General features: G+C 36.0%; 1 protein-coding gene across 5 annotated transcripts in view; it reads left to right on the top strand.

The window, feature by feature from the left end:
* EPB41L2 (erythrocyte membrane protein band 4.1 like 2) overlaps nucleotides 1–19,692 on the top strand; it is a 95,694-nt gene that overhangs the window by 57,815 nt on the left and 18,187 nt on the right. For 4 of the 5 annotated variants that reach the window (XM_083379932.1, XM_083379933.1, XM_083379930.1 and 1 more), the window contains exons 6-12: nucleotides 1,437–1,512; nucleotides 2,456–2,674; nucleotides 3,984–4,071; nucleotides 5,659–5,811; nucleotides 7,283–7,380; nucleotides 11,850–12,022; nucleotides 13,243–13,400. In XM_083379932.1, the coding sequence (XP_083236058.1) occupies nucleotides 1,437–1,512; nucleotides 2,456–2,674; nucleotides 3,984–4,071; nucleotides 5,659–5,811; nucleotides 7,283–7,380; nucleotides 11,850–12,022; nucleotides 13,243–13,400 (965 nt within the window). The remainder of the gene's footprint in view (nucleotides 1–1,436; nucleotides 1,513–2,455; nucleotides 2,675–3,983; nucleotides 4,072–5,658; nucleotides 5,812–7,282; nucleotides 7,381–11,849; nucleotides 12,023–13,242; nucleotides 13,401–19,692) is intronic. The other variant, XM_083379931.1, reaches the window with a different exon arrangement.

Here is a 19,692-nt window from a genome sequence, read left to right as displayed (position 1 = left end):
TATCTCTCTGTGAAACGGCTTACTCCTCAGCAGACAGATAACCGGCCTTCTTCTTTCTCCTATTTCTCGGCATATTTGCAGCAATTAATCACAGCCTCCTCAGTGCCGGACTAACTGCCTGGCTAATTGCCTATCAATAAATCTTGAAAATAAAAATAAACCATCCTCTGCTACCAAATGTCGCGGAACAATTAACAGTCCGATCAGAGGTGGATGGACCGTGGTTCATTTGCATGGTCAATATCAAAGAAAAGAAATCCAAAACATGTTCTATAGTAAAATTTGTTTAATGAGAAAACAAAAGACCTAGACTGACTACATTCTCTCATCAGGCAGTTGAACAAAGTAAGGTAGTAACTGTGAGAACTTTTTTTAGGCATGCGCACAACACTGTTTAAAACCAAAACATTGGCTGGACATAGCTGGAGTCACTATGGTTACATGATAAGATAATACACAGGTGCAGAGCAGAAAGAGATGTACACTTAGGAATGAGCGAAGCTGGCAAAACTAAAAAACACGCAGTGACACTAGAGTTAATAATTATGATTCAGATCCCATTACAAATTTAAGTGTTGCTGTTTATCGCCTTTATTATCCAACCTAGCCACAGAAGTGTTAGCAATAGCATTTAGATCCAGTAATCATATTTGTGGGATGAAAAGAGGAGGGGGAGACATAGCTTTTAAATCTATTTTCAGATTATATATTTTTGACTCTCTTGAACAATTGTTACTTAGCCACTAAGAAGGAACTAAAGGAATTTGCAGAGGTGTCAGGACAATGAGTTAATTTTCATAAATCACATCTGATGCTTTTTCATACTGTCCCAAAAATTCTAAGGAAATTTTCATACTCTTAGAGATTCCAGTTATATAAATATTTTTAAAATATTTACAATTTGCTGTTACTAAAATATCAACAATACCTATATAGCTATATATTTATTGATAGATATAAATCTATTAATACAAAAAACTATATGCAAAAAACAGCATGCAAAAAATTAAGAAATTGGGCTTTAAAATATTTCAATGTTTTAGATGAATTGCAGCAGTAAAGATGAAGATCTTATATGGCTTATCTTTTTATTTCAGTGCCTTCTAGTGGTAATTCCAGTACAGACTTTAAGACATTGGGATGGGGGCAGGGGGAAGAATGCTTACGCTTTCATGAAAAATAATTGACAGTAAATAAAAGGATTATATATAGACCTCAGACACAGGGAGATTCATTAATCTCAAATGGTATGGACAAAACAATTTAAAAGCTGGCATATTAGTAATTTTACAATATATACAAAATTTTCTTACAAAAGAATTTTCTTCCATCTTTACTGTCTACATTTTTTCCTGTTTGTGGATAAAAATAATGTTTACTCGGAATGTTTTCATTTTTTTGTCCCATGTATTCTCTGTGGAATGTGCTAAATGTAGATTTGCCATGGCAGTTCACCTTTAATGTGAAGTTCTACCCACCTGATCCTTCACAATTAACAGAAGAAATCACCAGGTATGCTCTTAAGCATTATTGAATTGAATTCCTGCATTATTTAGGGTCTCTTGGAAAATCTGTAAAATGTTACAGTTCATAAGCCTAAAGAAAATGGCCAAATGCAAAAAAAGCTATTAGCTGCTATTGTGTTTGATTTCTAATATTTTTTGTAAATCTAGTATAGAAATGTATATACAAATAATTACTGCAGATAATTTAGGAAAAACTAATCATCTAATGGTAATGTTTTTATTGAAAAAAGAGGAACAGGTTAAAGCAGAAAAGCAACAATATTGAATCCACTGCAGGGATTCAAAATATAGATCATAACCTGGATAAGCCAGGGAGGAAACACTATTGAAAGAATACTTCAGTAAATCATTTTTTAGTTGAATGAAGAGATTTCTTGGTGATAGAAAATGTTCTCAGATGATGTAACTCTGACATTTCTATGGTTATGTTCTTTAATTAGAATCTATACCTTTTCAAGACAACTGCATGCAGTTTTTCATCTCATCTGCTAACAGAATAGTTTATTCTAGTTGTGTCCCAGTTAGGGAATATTTAGAACAGTTATTAGAGTCATATGATAATAGGTTTTTCTACATTTGCCTAAATATTTAAAAACTAGTAGTCAGAATAATTGTGCTAAGGCTTCACTGAAAGTATAATTTCCAGCTTTATATGAAAAATAGGTTGTGCTTGGAGTTTTTTTTGCAGTTATTAAAATATAACCTTTTTATTATAAATATTTTCTTTGTTTGCAGATTACTTTTTATGTAGATTTTTAAAATGTTAAAAATAGAGAAGAATATTAGGGTTATTGTGTGGAAAAATAAAAGGAAGGCATATTATGAATGATTACTACCTTGAGGTACTTATAATGTAATGAAGGGACTAGGATAAAAAGGTAACAAATAAATAATATTTGTCAGACAGTTATCATTGTTTTTTCCCCCAGGTACTTTCTTTGTTTGCAGCTTCGTCAGGATATTGCTTCTGGACGTCTACCATGTTCTTTTGTGACCCATGCTCTACTTGGTTCATATACTTTACAAGCGGAGTTAGGTGACTTTGATCCTGAGGAGCATAATAGTGGTTACATACAGGAATTCCAGTTTGCACCTAACCAGACAAAAGAGTTGGAGGAGAAAGTAGTAGAATTACACAAGACACACAGGTGCGCCATGTTCCATGTAAAGCATATGGAAAAAAGTTCATAGGAAAAAAGGAACTTAAAAATGCAAGATATTTTTCAGCTTCGATATGGTTATAAAATTATTTCTAAGTACTGTTTGGAAATTTTAAAACTAAGGTGACTAGAAACTAGGGATTCCCCCTCCCCCACATCTTGATTACATCACAGAAGCTCAAGAGTACAAAAAAGATGTTCGATAATGCAGGAGGTATATTTGAGACAAACATCCTTATTACTTCATTAGAATTTTCATAAAAGTAGTAGGCCTGGCTATTTTCATTTTGAGAGATAATACAGTTTGAATCCCTCAAGAGCAAGTTCAGTTCTTTTTTTCTTGCTTAAATAGTAGATGTTTGAAAAACACCAGGGCATTTCCCTTTATTGTTTGAGCTTTTAAAATTATCAAAATGTTGGTAACCAACTATCAGGTATTGATGTAACAGTTTTTTGCATGCCTGTGCCTGTGTGTTTCTACTCCAGCATGTTTTGATAGTTTTCACAAATGCAAAGACTGGAAGCTATTATATTTGAAAAGAGACTCTCCTTCAGCATGTATAATACAGTGTTTGAGATCAGATGTTTAAAATGGATTGACAGCAGTGCTACCCCTTGCAAAAACTGGCCATATCTAGAAACAAAGTACTGGCTTAGATAGACCATAGTCCGGGTAGCAAGACCCATGTCAGTGATGGCGAACCTTTTAGAGACCGAGTGCCCAAACCACAACCCACTTATTTATTGCAAAGTGCCAGATGTGTATCAGCATTATGGTGCCCTTGGGGGGGTCAGCGAGGCGCTTCTGAGTGCCGCCTCTGGCATGCAAAAACCAGGGGCGCAAAAATGGGCCACCGTGTTACAAGACGCTGCACCACGCAAGAACGGGGCAGGGCTAGTGAGTATCATGCTGGCACTAGCCCCGCCCCGTTTGCAGCATGCACATGCTCGTGGCCCCGTGCACGCACGCATGCAAAATGCTTCCCCCTCCCTTTTCTTCCAGCACTAATCGACAATGGTTGGTGACCTCTGCTGTACCACCTCTACTTGAGCTTGCTAGTCGGCCGCTTCACCTCCTTTGTGCTGGACGGGGCTCCTGCTCTGGGCGGCGGTGGTGGCCTGATGGACCTGCTGCTGCCAGCAGTGGTGCACGTGCCAACAGAGAGGGCTCTGAGTGCCACCTCTGGCACGCGTGCCATAGGTTCGCCACCACTGGCCTATGTTTTTATATAATAATAATAATAACACAACATAACATAATATTGGTTTTTTATGTTTCTTTTCTAAATATTTGCAGAGGTTTGACTCCAGCACAGGCAGATTCCCAATTCATAGAAAACGCCAAGCGACTATCTATGTATGGAGTGGATTTACACCATGCTAAGGTATTAGTCAATATTTCTATAGAAAACAAAATTTTATTTAGAAAATATGGTAGAGTTGTGTTCTTAAAAATACCTATTGTACATTATACATGATGTTGTTGTTTGTGAGGAAAGGCAGAGAGTTTTGTTGCTGGTGCCAAAGCAACCTGAAAGGAGACTTGATTAGAATACGGGAAGTAGATATGTGATGCAGTTTCTGGCAGATGTGTGAATCAGTCTAAATCCACCCTCTATGTATATATTCTTTTATATATTCTCTTTCTTCTGCTTGAAAGATAGGGATATTTGGAGAACAATTTGAAATTCATATTAGATATTTTAGGCTTGTTTTAATGAAGAGCAGTATCTTCTGAACAGCATTCTCCTGTATTATTCTCTCCGCCAACATACACAAGCAAATGCAGAATTGTTGCTTTTCCCACGATCATAGTATTGGGGGAAATGCAACTTTCCCCAGTGCTGCTGTTTCTGTAGTAGGTGGGAAAAGAGAAGTGATGATGTTTGCACACAATACCATTTCTAGTCCCAGATTCTGTAAATTGGCTGTGGGGTTTCCTTTACTATTACAGGTTTTGGAATTTAGAGATCAGTATTTGGTTTTTTTCTAACTGGTTTGCTGGAGAAGATTCTACTGAATCAGAGCCATCTCCAGCAAGTCATTGCAAATCCTGGAATGGCAAAACTCCTATTTCATCCTCTCCTTACCCAATAAAGAAAACAAATTGCCACTCCAGAACTTTTATTAGCCTATTGGCATTTGAAAAAAAGAAAAAAAAAATCCGAGCACTTGCCCCAAAGGGATATTTGTGAAACTGCCAAGCTGCTATTCACCCAGTACACTTAAAAGACCATTGTTAACAGTATTAATGAAAGATTATCATGCTGGCAGTTTCACTACTAAGAAATTTTCCTTACTTTTATAAGCATATTGCTGCAATTGGTACAATGGAGGAGATGGGGAAGTAGTGAACGTTCAAGAATGATCTGGAAAAGTAGGAGGGATGAATGCAAATTCCAGAGAGCAAGTATTATACACACCTTTTGGTATATAGAAGTGTGTATATGTTTGCATTTCCCCCTGAAATTTTGTCTATAAAATACTTTATTGTAAAAAACCTAGGTTCTCCCATGCTTTAGTTTTGAAGCAGGATGGGTCTCCTCTACTAATAGGAAGACTACTAGCCAAATATTTGCTAGTTAATGACTTGAAATATTAAGTACAATATTGCATACTACAAAATTGAATGGATTAAACAATATATTGCTGATTATTGTTCATTAAAACCTTTTAAAATGTGTTTTTGTTTTCATTCATATGATGGATTTCTATCTTCTGTGCACTGTTTTGATATAGTATATCCAACTTTATATAACAAGGCAATGACTTCTATTATTTTACAGTATTTCCATTATCAACTGCCTATCTGTCCATTTCTGAAGTATTTTGTTAGATTCAGTATTGTTGCTCAGCTACGTTTCTATGTCTTTTAGGATAATCTTCTCTACTCTTGGTGTCTCACTGTCTGCCTGCCTGCATGTATTCCTATTGTAATCAGGTTGAAATTGCTTTCATTCTCAATTTGACAGGATTCTGAAGGTGTGGATATCATGTTGGGGGTTTGTGCCAATGGGTTACTCATTTACAAAGACAGACTTCGAATAAATCGTTTTGCATGGCCCAAAATTTTGAAGATTTCTTATAAACGCAGTAATTTCTATATTAAAATCCGACCAACTGAAGTAAGTACATGGATATCACGATTCACACATTAGAAATTGTATGAATTTTATTTTATTAGATTTATATACCGCCCTTTCCCGAATACAGGTCAGGTAGTTCAACAGTTCATGGTGCGATATATGTCTTCCTGGTAAAGTGTTGTTTTTTTAAATCATACTAGATCTGTTGAAGAGCCAGTGTAAAGCAGCCATAGCTACTCAAAGGCTTCTTTCAGCTGGTGCATGTCCTTCCTTAGATGTTCTCTATATTGAATATATCTAAAAACATATTTTCCAGCGCTTTGATATTTCTCCAGCAGTTTGTTTTTGTATTGCTTCATATTTCAGAATCATACACCAGATCAGATCCATAAGTAATGAACAATAAGACCTGTTTTTAAAACATTTGGTGTTCACTAACAATGCACGAGCAATTAAAAAGATTCCAAATGTCATTCAAAAAATAGTTCTACAAATGAATTAGCATGTAATCTAATCAATTGTAGACTTGCTTTTTGACACTTACCCAGATGTGTACTGTATGCAAGTCATTAAATCAGTGCAAAGCTTAATTGTACAAAAATAAATGCATGTTTTTGCTTGAACATTAACTATAACAGGAAATGGATATAGACGGTATTATTTTCATTCTTAATTATTTCTGACCAGTTCCTACTTTGCAGCAATTTTGTCTTGTTTAGAAATAGCTTTCCTGTATGTTGAATGTTATGGAAAAGACTTCCACGAAAGCGCTGATCTAATCATCTTTACTTACATTATGTTTGAATTGTAGCATCTGAGTGAGGCCTCTGAGCCTTTGGTTTAGAGTAGTTAATGAAATTGCATACTAAGAGATGATGATGATGACAGTAATGGTGATGATTTTTTTATTTAGCTCAAGGTGTCCTGTTTCCGCCCCCCCCCCAAACAGTGTAAGGTGGATTGGGCTAAGAGAGAGTGACTGGCTCAAAGTCACCAGGCCTAGAACTCAGTCTTCTGGTTTCTAGCTCAGCACCTTAACCACTGCATCAAGTGACTGAAAATGATTATATTAAGTTTAAAAGTAAATGAAATCAAATGCTAACAAAAATTAATCCCCACTGATTTAGTATAACATACTATTTGATAAGATAGAGCAAGTACAATTGGAACTGTAATCTTTATTTTTTAAAATAAATTTTAGTTTGCATATGAAGCGCACTAAAATGAACATATTTTTCTACAACATTTATAATGCTTATTGAAAGAAAACAATTTCTGAAAAGTTACCAGTAGGATTTTGGGAACCACCCAGTAAAAGCCTTCAAAACAGATTTATAAACACTGGGGAGGGATGTTCTTTATTTTCCTTAACTATTAGTGTCTGTAATTGAGGGCAGTAATGAAAATTAATCATAATAAGAAATATAATATTGAAAATGAGGTCTAAACAGCTAGCCAAAACAGTTTTCAAAAATTGTATTAGTTTGATTGTGTGATTTTTTTTTTCCAGCTGGAACAGTTTGAAAGTACTATTGGCTTCAAGCTGCCAAATCATAGGGCTGCAAAAAGATTATGGAAGGTTTGTGTGGAGCATCATACTTTTTATAGGTAAAACTTAACATTTTTAATTAATGGGTTATGGGATTTCCATGGCTTTTATATTTTTGATGAAAAGTTTTGAAATAGAAATGCCCCCTGAGCTTTTCATAAATGAGTTTCTTTTTACCGTGTGACAAAAATACATATTCCTTATAATTCCTTTCAGTTGTGTATGTCTCAATGCAGTTTGATTTGGTCCTAATTTATTCCCTTGTTCTGTTATGACATGGTGTTTAAAGTGTAAAATCCTTTGTTTTGCAAAATGATAACTCACCTAACCTATTAAAAAAATAACAAAACAAAAGGCCCTTAGTTTTTCCCCTCAAACTATATGCTGGATTTTTCTCCTAAGATATTGTTATGATAGAATAAATGATCAGTTGATATATATTTTTTAGTTATCTGTAATATGACACAATGGGTCCCATCATGGTTGTTTGCAAAACGTTTATGTTAGGCAATCTGAAACTTATTGATAGATACCTATGGCATCTATCAATAGTAGAAATAAATAATTGACTCAATAAATAGAATGAAAGTGTTCTGATAAAAATAGATATTTGTTTTGAATCCTAATATTCTCCCATCTTTAAGTTGCATTTCTTCAATATTTTTTGCCTTCATTATAGTTGATTCTCTTTGTTCCCTTTGATAAAAGTGTAGGCTGCAATAAGTTAGCTATGGTAATATAGAATATTAATTTTGTTAGAGGGGAATTCACCACAGAATTTTGAGTGAAAATAATACTGCCTGATTTCTACAGACAGAAAGTGCTACTACTGATCATTGGCTTTTTGACCTGCAACCCATATCTACTTTTTGCTTTCCAGTGAAAGCTTCAGCAGACAAATTATTGGACTCAAGAACTAGATATTTATCCCAGGCTTCTTTTTCCTTCCTTCTGGGAATTCAATTTTACCTGCTATTTGTTTTTCTTACTTAAAAATGCTAGTTTGTCCAATTTACTTTTATTTTTAATTAATTATTAAAATCATTCACATATACGCTCTATAGCCTGCTTGCAATTTAGATCATTGGGGTTTGATTATACACTTTATGGAAGACTGCCCTTATATATGATCAAGAACTCCCAAGCATAGAATGCAACACATATGTTTGAAGGAGCTAAGTGATCATGCTAAGCTTATTTGCTACATCTGTTCTACAGGAGTTAGGTTGTTTTCATTCTAGTTTAAGGAGCTAGTTTTAGCTTCTAAAACCTTAAGTGGTTTAAGACAAGGTTATCTGAAAGAGCATGCCTATCAATATCAAACTGCCCAGCATATGGGTTCTGTTTTCATTCATTCCTGTAAATGATTTCACTGGGGAGGAAAATTAAATGGTGCTGGGTGATTGCAACTCACAGGTGTGTGCAAATGAAACTCAGTATCTGCATTTGTGCATCTTGTTGATTAGTCTCATTTTGTCATATTTAAAAGCCTGCTCAGGGTGGCAGAAAATACTGGGACCTTGAAAGCATTAATGCTAAAGACTTTTTGATTCAATCTTTATCCAAGAATAATCCAGAAACCAACAAAGCTTTATTAGAGGTGGAAGACAAGAAAAAAAAACCCTAACAGTAGGAAAAAGGAGAGTGAACTGCACAAAATGCAGAAAACCTACTATCATGTTAATAGCTTCTGGCATAACCATTTTAATTATACAGTCTTGAAATTTTTCAGAAAAACATGTTCTAGAATAATTTTTTTCCATTTGGAAGCATTGGTAATCTTATTGGAAAGAAGCAAAGCTCTGCAAGGAATGACTTGGTATTGAGGAGAAATTGATACTCTTTATTTATTTATTTATTTAATTGGATTTATATACCGCCCTTTCCTGCAGGACTCAGGGCGGTTTACAGGGTATTTAAAAGAGGAAATACAAAAGTTAAAAACAATTAAAAATAATTACAACAGTCCCTGAAAAAGTAAAAAAAAACCAATTAAAATTAAAATTAAAATTCTCAGCCTGGACCAGAGAGCTCGAAGAGCCAGGTTTATGGGGCTTTAACAGATCTAACAGATCCTAAATCATTTGTTTTGTCTTCTGTTTATTATTAGGTAGTTTTTACATCTGCTATATTAAACTTACATATCATTTGAATTCTGGATTGCAAACATGTCCTTCTAAGATTGCATACTTTTTCCAGAATTGCCCATTTTGTGCCTGAATCCACATTTTTAACAGAATAAAAGATGTTTAGGACAACATTAGAGCTAAAGACTGTTAATTAAATTGTGGTTTACTGACCACAATTGGGACCAACAACTCCATCATTAAACAAAGTGGTCGCTAAGAGGGAAGTCATGTGACTGGACTGTGCTTTCATTTGCCCACTCCCCTCCTCCACTTTGGAGGTCATTCTAGAGGTGCTGGGAGAATTACTGACCAGAGTAATCAGTTTCATATCTTCAGTTTTTGTTTGCTTCCTAACCGTTCGTTCCCCAGCACTTTGGAATGCTTATCCCAGCAATGGGATAATTAGCAAGAAGGAAATTAATGTTTGTATTTACTTTCATTGGAGGGTAAGGAATTACAAGAGAGTAAGGAGGTGCACAATGGGGCATACACATTGGGAGTAGTGCACTGATGCCAGCATACTATGCAAGCAGCCTGCTTTATTTCCCACTCCCCAATCTCTGCTTTGCAAGGTGGAGGGAATGGGTCAGGTACAGGTGAGATTGCCTACAGAAATTGATATTTTCTTTTCTTTTTCCCCTTGTGGATCAGAGAGTTTGGAGTAAGGGATTATGAGAGAATAAGCAGGCACATTATCGGGAATTGTGGCATGCTGACAACTGCTAATGCCAGTACAGTGCTTTCAGTGCATGCCTTCTTACTCTGTTGTAATCCCATTCTCTCAATCTTTGCTCAGCAAGGAGGAAAAAACAAGTCAGGCACTCGATAGTACTATCGGTAATGGTGGTCACATGAATGAGGGATGCTGCACAGGTTGTAAATGTAGGCATTAGTCTTGAAGTTAGTTTTGTCAGAACCATTGCCATTTCAGTCACTGAACACAGCAATTGGTGAGGAGCATCTGTATTCAATCTAGTAACTGACTAATGCTTTAGATTATAAGCATTAGAAATCTTAATCTGTTCTAATCTCTTTTTCCCTGAAGATAATTAACATGAGGAATAAGCTTACTGGCACTAGTATGCAATCTACCCATAGTAAAAATGCTTTCCAGACAATACATAAAGAAATGTTCATAACAGGAGTCTTATTGCTACAACATATTAAGGCAGAAATCTTGATTTTCTAATTGTAGATGCCACTGAATTACAACTTTCATCATACTACATATTTAGCTGGCTGGGGCTGCTGAGAGTTGTATTTCAGAACCTGTGAAAATCTTTATAGCCCTAAAGCAGGGGTAGGCAACCTCGGCTGTTTTATGACTCATGGACTTCAACTCCCAGAATTCTTGAGTCAGCTGACTCAGGAATTCTGGGAGTTGAAGTCCACGAATCATAAAAGAGCCGAGGTTGCCTACCCCTGCCCTAAAGAAACTTGTTTGGTCCTAGATGAAGTAAAAATGACTTTCCATGAAGCAATGATTAGCAACCGATAATAGATAAGGCTGCTAATGGGACCAGGGATACCAATGGAATGTCCTACGAAGAGCTATTCTCCCTGGTGAAGATGTCAGACATCCAGGCCATGATTGCCAACTGTTCTTCAAATAGGAATCATTTGTCCAGAAAACTGATTAAATTGTGTACAGGGTTTGATTGGGGTAGTGCAACACATCCAGCTTCAAAACCTAAGGGCCCAAAAGTCACTCAGTCTTGCTAGGGTTGAGCTGAAGCTTGTTCTCCATCCAAATTCCCACAGTCCCAGAATTATAATGTGTGCTAGTTGTGGCCTTTCTTGAATCAAGTGGCTTTACTTACAGCCACTCATGCCTGTGTCACTTCACAGCAGGATTTTCATGGGATTACCTCTAAAGATCATCCTTGAAGTTTCAGCTGGTGTAATTATGTCTGTTCTAAGGTTTACCCATATAATACCATTATTGCTGCGAGTTAAGGTGCTGGTTGTCACCTTTAAATCTTAACTGGTTCAGGGCTGGGATACCCCTGTGGCTGCCTTCTCTGAACTGAATCTGGTCTTGATCTGAGGTTACAGTACTTTTCTTTCATTATTTTCCTTTCCTTTCACTCCATAGCTTAAAAGCATTTGAAATCTTGCTCTAGCACATGAATTACAATTTTTGGCAGCAATTTTATAATAAAATGTCATCCTTCTTGTCATAAAAAAGTAAAATATGAGGCAGTCTTGCCACATACAGTATGTTACATATGGACAAAAGGCAATATTAAGAAAGAGAATATTTTCAGAAATGTATAGACTGTTTTATAATTCCTAGAACTCAGTTGGTATAATTTATTAAAGAAAAAATGAGGTACTGTGTTTAGTGATTATTCTTTTAATGTTTGGAAGTGACCTTGTTCACTTTTTCATGATTGTAGGCTTGTATCACCAGAACAGCCTCCAAAAGCCAAATTTCTGACACTGGGCTCCAAGTTCCGTTACAGTGGACGTACTCAAGCACAAACACGCCAGGCTAGCAATCTTATAGATAGACCTGCCCCATACTTTGAACGGACGTCAAGCAAACGAATTTCCAGGAGTCTTGATGGTGGTAAGAGCTGGACAGAAACTATAGTGATTTTCTTATTTATTCCCTATAAATGAATCTTATACATTGGAACAGTTGTAACCCTGTTTGTCTTTTAGCTTTCATGTAGCCAGTACATTTTTCAAAAGTCTTGACAAACCTGTTTTTAAGAGAGAAATCCTACTGAACCTGTTCTTTAAGATAGAAATGCTACTTTTTCAGTAGAAATACTACTATTTTCAGTATATAATGGATTGGATTGGATTAAAAAATGTATTGAAAAATGGTTCCATAGAAATTGCCTCTACTTCCTCTTGCAGAACTGTGGCTGACAAACTGCTTGTCCATGGTTTGTTTATAGCTAAGCATCTTATCCAAATTCAAAAAGGAAAATTGGCCAATTCAAAATTAATTGGAGAATTTAGCCCAAATTAACTGATCTTTGTTCTGTGTATGGACAATACAGTTAACCAAACATACCACAAAGAGTAATTTATATGCTGCTATTTGAGTCATTAGACATGGGAACATTCAGCAGTAAATCAGAAGCTTAGGTAATTAATTTATACAGCAGTTTTCACTCGTATTCATGCCCAAATATGCAGAAATAGGACATGTTGTAAATACTGCAACTATAACATTTTTTACTGTGATAAAATATTGTTTTTATATTATACATATATAAAATGTATCTAGTCATATTGATTCTGATTGTAACATTTGTTTATAGTCAAATGTTATTGTAATTTTATTATAATTCTATCTTACTGTGCTTTATCTCCCCTTTGCAAAACTTCATTGACACAGCATATTTTCTCAAACTACATGATATCATAGTCCCCTAAAATAATAAACTCCACCCACCCCACATGAATAAACTTATTTCATTGGTGTTAATGTGGGTAAGAAAGAAGTATACCACTTCTTGTAATTAAATTTTAATTTCTATATCAGTTTTGTATAGATGTCAGATTTGTAGGACAGCAGCTGCCTTGTCCAGGTTTACACAGGCCAAATGAAGAGCAAAGTCCAGAGTGAGCTTTGACATTACTCCCAGTTAACCATATAATGCTAACCTGGTTTATAAAAAATACGACCCCCGTACAGTTGCTTTTTGACCACCAGGTACTCTGAACCCTGATGTACCCACTTATCTTGGTGGAATGCTTGTTTGTTTTTAAAGGAAATGAGTCAGAATTCATCTGAAAACTAATAAGGGAGTTTTTTAAAATATATTTTTGCAGCTCCAGTAGGCATTGTAGACCAGAGTCTGCTAAAGGACTTTCCTGTTGCTGCTGGTGAGAGGACCTTTGAAATAACTGGACAGTACAAGTTAAAAGACGAGGAAGGCAGAGATGTGGATGGAGGAATTACTAAAATGTCACAATTAGAAGATGGAAAGGTATGATTGTTGAAAATCAATTTTGTACAAATAACATTAAATTTGAATGCTACCTAAGTTCTAGTAGTTATATTGTAGCTTCAAATTCTATGGCTGTTTTTATGACTATTACCAGCCTACGTAGGAGAAGGTGAGGACTAGTATACTGACTAGCATAACATGAGATCAGATTATGATCTACCTCTTAGGGTTTTAAACCATTGAATAACTGTTGGAATAGAAAACGTTTGTACTTTAATAATTAAATATTCACAATTCTAAATATTTAACTGCTTTGTAAGACTGATTTAAAATCTGGAAGTTTCTCAAGATCTATAATTAGAAGCATTGTGTGTCCTTGTGCTGTCCTTCTGCTAAAGCTTTGAATGTCTGTCTGTTTCCATTTACACTGCTCTTCACAGACAACAAAAAGCTGTTTGAGATGTCATAATCCAAATGTTTGGATTGTATGTTGTTTAATTAGATAACAAATGGGGCTTATAAATGTTTATGCATTCATATTCTAACAGTACTGCTCATCCTATTTCTGAATAAAAATTCTCACTTACAAATTTCTCCCTTTCCCCTTCTCCATGTTTTCCTTCTGCTTACAAATACATCTTTATATTATGGTCATGGTCTGCATCTGAGACTAGACTTTCTCTACCACCGTACTCCTCCCATTTTGCTTTTTCTCCTCTCCCCCTTCTCTCTGTATTTTATGCACTTATGCATCAGTTTTCACCTTCCATTCATTCCCTTTCATCCTGTTCCTCAAACTTAATTGATATTCATGAAATTGACATGCTTTTTAGATATTTTAGATCATGTTGTTGTTGTTGTTGGTGGTGTTAGCTGCGAAGTCGTGTCCGACCCATCGCGACCCTATGAACAACGTTCCTCCAGGCCTTCCTGTCCTCTACCATAAATCCACACGGAGAGCGGGAATTCTCAGTCCTTTGGCTGAAAAGCCAGAAAGTAATAGAAATAAAGACAAATCATTTACCTACTAGTAGCTTGTAGCCCATGGGGGGGGGCATTTTTTTTTCTTCTTGCAATAGATAGAGAAGCTGATAAAATTACTGAAAATGAAGATCCTGTGTCTACAGTATTTAGTTTGAGAAAATGGATTTCTTGAGTTCCCCTGCATGGTTTGATAAGGATAGCTGCATTGGACTTCCTAGTTTTACAGGAGTGTACATCTTGCCTCCCCACTTGGTGTTCAGCAGTATCTTTCTGGTATTTCTCTCTCATTTCTTCCTTTCTTTCACATTATTTGTGTCATTTCTCCTTGCTTTCTAATCAGTTCCTTTGTCACTCACATTGTCCCTTCCTATCCTTCTGTTGCAACCTGGAGCCTAAAGCAACTTCTCTGAATGTTTTTAATGGCGCTACTCTAACAGACAAAGCAAAGGAAGAGAAGGTGTGTAACTTTGTTGCCTAATTGTCTTTTATATAAATTTGCTTACACGTGTTTAGAGGTAATCTGTACTTCCAGAATGAGGCCAAGGTGGCTGTGTATTTAGTGCCATCTATTGATACATGATCATCTATATAAATTCTCCAGTATTAAAAAGTAGATAAATAGTGTGATTTACTTGATACTATACTTAGAGAAGTTTTAGAACACAAGCTTTATTAAGATGTTTCCTAGTATGTTTAGAAACTCTCAAATCAAAAATTGCACTGCTAAAAACCGGCCATCAGATTTCAGAAATGCAATCTTAGGCTACTGGAGGGTCTCAGATTTCACACTCCTAAATTAAATAAACTCTTTTTACATTGAAGTTTTGCTTCATGCTTGTAGCAATCAAGTCTATTCAAACCTATGCACTTAGGTGCTATTCTTATGGTATATCTCTTCCAAAATGGATTAGGCCAAGACATTCCCAGAGATGAAAATACAACTTGCCAAACAAGCAACTGGCCTTAAGATATAATATTCGGTAAATTGTTTAGCATTCCTTAGTTGTTTGGAGAATAATTGAAGTGGTTTCCTTTAATATGTGTTCTCTCTTCCTATTTCTGTTAGATATTTCTGCCTTTTTCTTTCAGATACTAGTGTCTCATTTTGACAAATACTCAAAAGGCTTTGTTCAAATGAAACAATAAGCTGTTGTATATTATGATTAGAACAAGGCTTTATACAATACAAGTTTGTGTACTATCCCTTCCTCCAGCCCAGCTATAGAAGGAGGGCAAAAGCGTTTATTTTCACTTATAATAAACCACAGTCTTAGGGTTTGCCGATACAAACCAACTTCAAAGCAAATTCTTCCTGTTGTCCATAAATGATTTTTCAAAACTGATTTGGGGAATTGTTCAACGGGGTCACAGGTTAGTAATTCAATAGCTAATCCTTATTTTCTTTTTGTCATGTCATGGCAAAGCTGCATATGACTTTTGAAACTTTAGTTGTGGCTTATTAAGAGTTTTCCAAAACTCTAGAAACCTATTAGAACTTATTAAACTCATTGAAAAGCAAACTTGTTAGAAAAGCATACTTATTAAATATACTTATATTTAATTAAATGTTAATGAAACAAAAGCATTAATCATGAATCTATCCTATATTGCATCTTGTGTGCCACTCATATCAAATATAACCTTTGGGCCAGAAAAAGAACTGAGAATAGTCTTGAATTTTGAATACAGTACATTTAAAGCAGGAATTATATTTCAGTGTTAATCAGAATGTGAAACAATATTTCTTCAGGGAATGGGGGGATTGGGGGAATTTAACTTTGAAAAAGAATTAGAATTGAAGCCAGTGTTTACCAGAGAGCACATAAATATATATCTCTTTGATATGGGCAAATGTTAAATGTGCTAATCTTGTTGAAAGTATCTTGTCAGTTGTATTTGGCATTATGTTTGAATAATATTTTGTAAGTGAGAGGGCCATAATTTTCTGTGCTACCTCTGCTCTGGTGTTTACATTGGCCCCACTCCATCTGCTCCAACATGGATCATACAAAATCAATAATTTCCTGAGGAATTAAATGTTTTTTTTTATTGAAAAGTTTTAAAATACAATTTTCCTTTAAAAAAAAACCCCTTCCCCCTCCCTCCTCCCCCCCTACCTCCCCTCCTCCCCCTCCCTCCTCCCCCCCTACCTCCCCCCTCCCCCCCTACTTCCCAGAGCTGAATACAAGGTATATATATATATATATATAAAAAAGCAAACCTAAGCAACCATATACTAACAAGTATAAATTCTAAAATCCATCACTCTCTAGCTTATATAGGATAAAACAAACCTTAACAATATTAAATATATGTATAAAAAAACCTAGAATAAGAAAAGGACACTCTCTAGCTTATATAGAATGGAACAAACCTTAATAGTATTAAATATATATTAAAGACAAAAAAAAAGGAAAAAGAAGAAAAAAACCCCTTCTCAACCCTATACTTATCCTAAATAAACTCCATCCATTTTATCCATTCCATGATATAACATTCTTACAAATAATTTTCCAAATTAACCAAGGATCCCAAATCAAAAAACTTTAAAGTCAACTCTTCTGTAATCGGCCGTTCCTCTTCCAGTACCACAATCCAAAAAAGCTCACCCTTTCCACAGAACCACCAAATATAAAAATATATTGCGTCTACACCCAAATCTTTTCCCCCCTCCCCTACTTGACTACTTGACTATATCGTAAAAGTTCCATAGACTTCTGCAATTCCTGCTACTTTCTCTTCTTAGATCGTTTTGCAGCAGCACGCGTCACCCTCTGTTTTATAGATTCATCCGACGAGGTTGTATCTTGATCTCCTCCAACACCGTTGTCTTCTATCTGACCATCTTCGGCCTCTTGATGCACTCCTTCTCCAGATCCCTTTCCAGCTTCCAAAAGTGTTAATGGCGTTGCATTTAAAACATTATTGTAGAAATCACGCGCTTGCATCACAGTAACCAAACGGTACTTTTTACCTTCGTGCGTCACCATCAACCCCACTGGGATCTCCCATCTGAACCTTATATCTCGCTGCTTGAGCTCTTGCACAAGAAATGTAAAATCCTTCCTTCTCCTTAGAATCTTTGGAGGAATTTCTTTTAAGACCAAAACTTCTTGATTAGCAATCATAACTTTAGTATCATAAGCAGCTTGTATAACTTCATCTCTAGTTTCCCTTTTTGCAAAATATACCACCACATCTCTAGGCAACTTTCTCTGTCTGGCAATCCATGAATTCACACGAAACACTTTGTCCATGCCTCCTTTTATTTCAGATGCTGGCTGTTTCAACACTATTTCAAAAGCCTCAGAAACCAGCTGCTTTAGATCTTCCTTAGTATTCTCCTTTAAGCCTCTAATTCTAATGGCAAACTGCATCTGGAAATATTGAGCAAGACACAGTTCCCTTTCCATTTTATTTTCATTCTCCAATAGTTTTGCTTCTAATATAGCATTCTTTTGAGACAAGTCTTCTAGCTTTTCCTCCAATTCTTCCACACACCGAGCCACTTTAAACACTGAAGTCAAGATGTCTACCCTCATCGCTTTGAGCTTCTGTTCCATCCTCTCCTCCATTCTCTCCTCCAATTTCTCCAATTTCTCCTCCATCTGTGCAAATCTAATATTAATTGATTCCAAAATTACCTGGGTATGTTTTTCAAGAGCATCTTGTAAGTCCTTTGATGTCAATACATCAGGAGGATGCAGCGCCTGCAATAATGATTGTTGCACGGGAGAAGTTCCAGCACTCCGAAGAGTTTTAGGGGGTGGTTTAGCCGCCATCTTTTACCAAATATGACGCACTTTCACTTCAGATTTGTAATCCAAAAAAGTCCATCAAGCTGGAGAGTAAAACATAGTAATCCTCTTTACCATTTCCTCTTGTATCGCTCTGCCTGCTCCTTTAAATCATAGTCATTCCTTCAGGCAGGGGTGGTCGCAGACGGCTGGCTCTGCTCCAAGAAGTCAGGAGCAGAGGCGACGGCCAGCTGGGAGCAGCCCAGGCTACGGGGGAGTTCAATCCTTCAGCCGCCCAAGCCATAAGCTCAGGCGGCCCTGGAGAACTCTACCCCTACCTGGGAGCTCGCCCCCTCCTCTTCTCCCGAGGAGGGGGCTTCGGATTCGCCCGAACAGCTGATCGGCGCTGTTTCGGGCGAAAAAACAACAGCTGAGCCGCGGGCAGCCCGGGAAGGCTCCCTCCGTCGCCGCGGAGCCACCGGAAGTCCTGAGGAATTAAATGTTAATTAATTAAATGTTAAACTTTCTGATTTTTTTTCTGGTTATAATTGCTCTACAAATCTTTGGATTTAAATTTTCTCTCCAGTGTTATCCAGAGCAGATTCTAAATCAGTAAGATTAACTACCAGATTTTTAGAATACAAAATGCTATAGGTTAACAAGAGTTTCCAGATGCCCTCTCTTGACTGGCAAGGGGAGAAATGATTCAATATATAACAACAAACCATAGTTCAATATTATGAGTGAGCTATGTATTTGTGTATTTTCAGTCTGTCTACTCCAGTAGTGTCTTACTGTTAATGCAGATTGACTGCATCTAAAGATGGCTTGTGTTTCTTCTCCTGTAAAGGACTGCCAACCAGTTGCAAATGGTGGTTTGCACTATTACCTTATGTAAGGAATAGGCTTCAAAACCCAATTATGAGAGGCAGGTGGTCTATTTCAACCATTTTGGAAGTATACCTAACACTTAAAACACTTCTAAAATTCAATGCAACAATCAGTTTCATGCTTAAAAATGGACAACTACACCATGCCAAAATAGCTTGAATTTGAAATATTTCGCACTTATCTAGATAAATATTATTAACAGTAATGATAAATAGGTATTAAAATAAAATAATTCATTGAAATGTATGATGGGTGGGAGAGCTGCAAGTTAAAATCCTAACCTGAGTTTGACATTCACATGTACCAAGATCAAATTTATCAATTTGTTTTGGACTTGAATGACCTCTGTTGATTTCAAACATTTTTTAACAAAACAAAATCCTGAGAGACTATTTTATTGAGCATAGACAGCAGACTTTATTCTAATTATATTGTAATTATAATAGCTCACTCAGAAAGTTGAAAACTCAAAAACTTATTTTTTCAAACTATTCTGTTTTTAAAACTCCTTTAAAGTTATGGATAAAAATTACTAATATAGAGTTCTGTCTGTAGAATGACAGAATTTCCATTTCGGCCATTGTGCTGTAGGTAGATGACTAGTAGTTTAATACATTGACCAATATCTGAAGCCAATACATTCTGTGCTTGTAAATAGGCTAAGCTGATTGCAATATTTCTAGTTAAAGACTCTATTATGCTCCAGTAGCTTCCTCTAA

This window comes from Vipera ursinii, assembly GCF_947247035.1.
Source record: "Vipera ursinii genome assembly, chromosome: 1".
Lineage (NCBI taxonomy): Eukaryota > Metazoa > Chordata > Lepidosauria > Squamata > Viperidae > Vipera > Vipera ursinii.
This window is presented reverse-complemented; position numbering and strand designations above follow the sequence as displayed.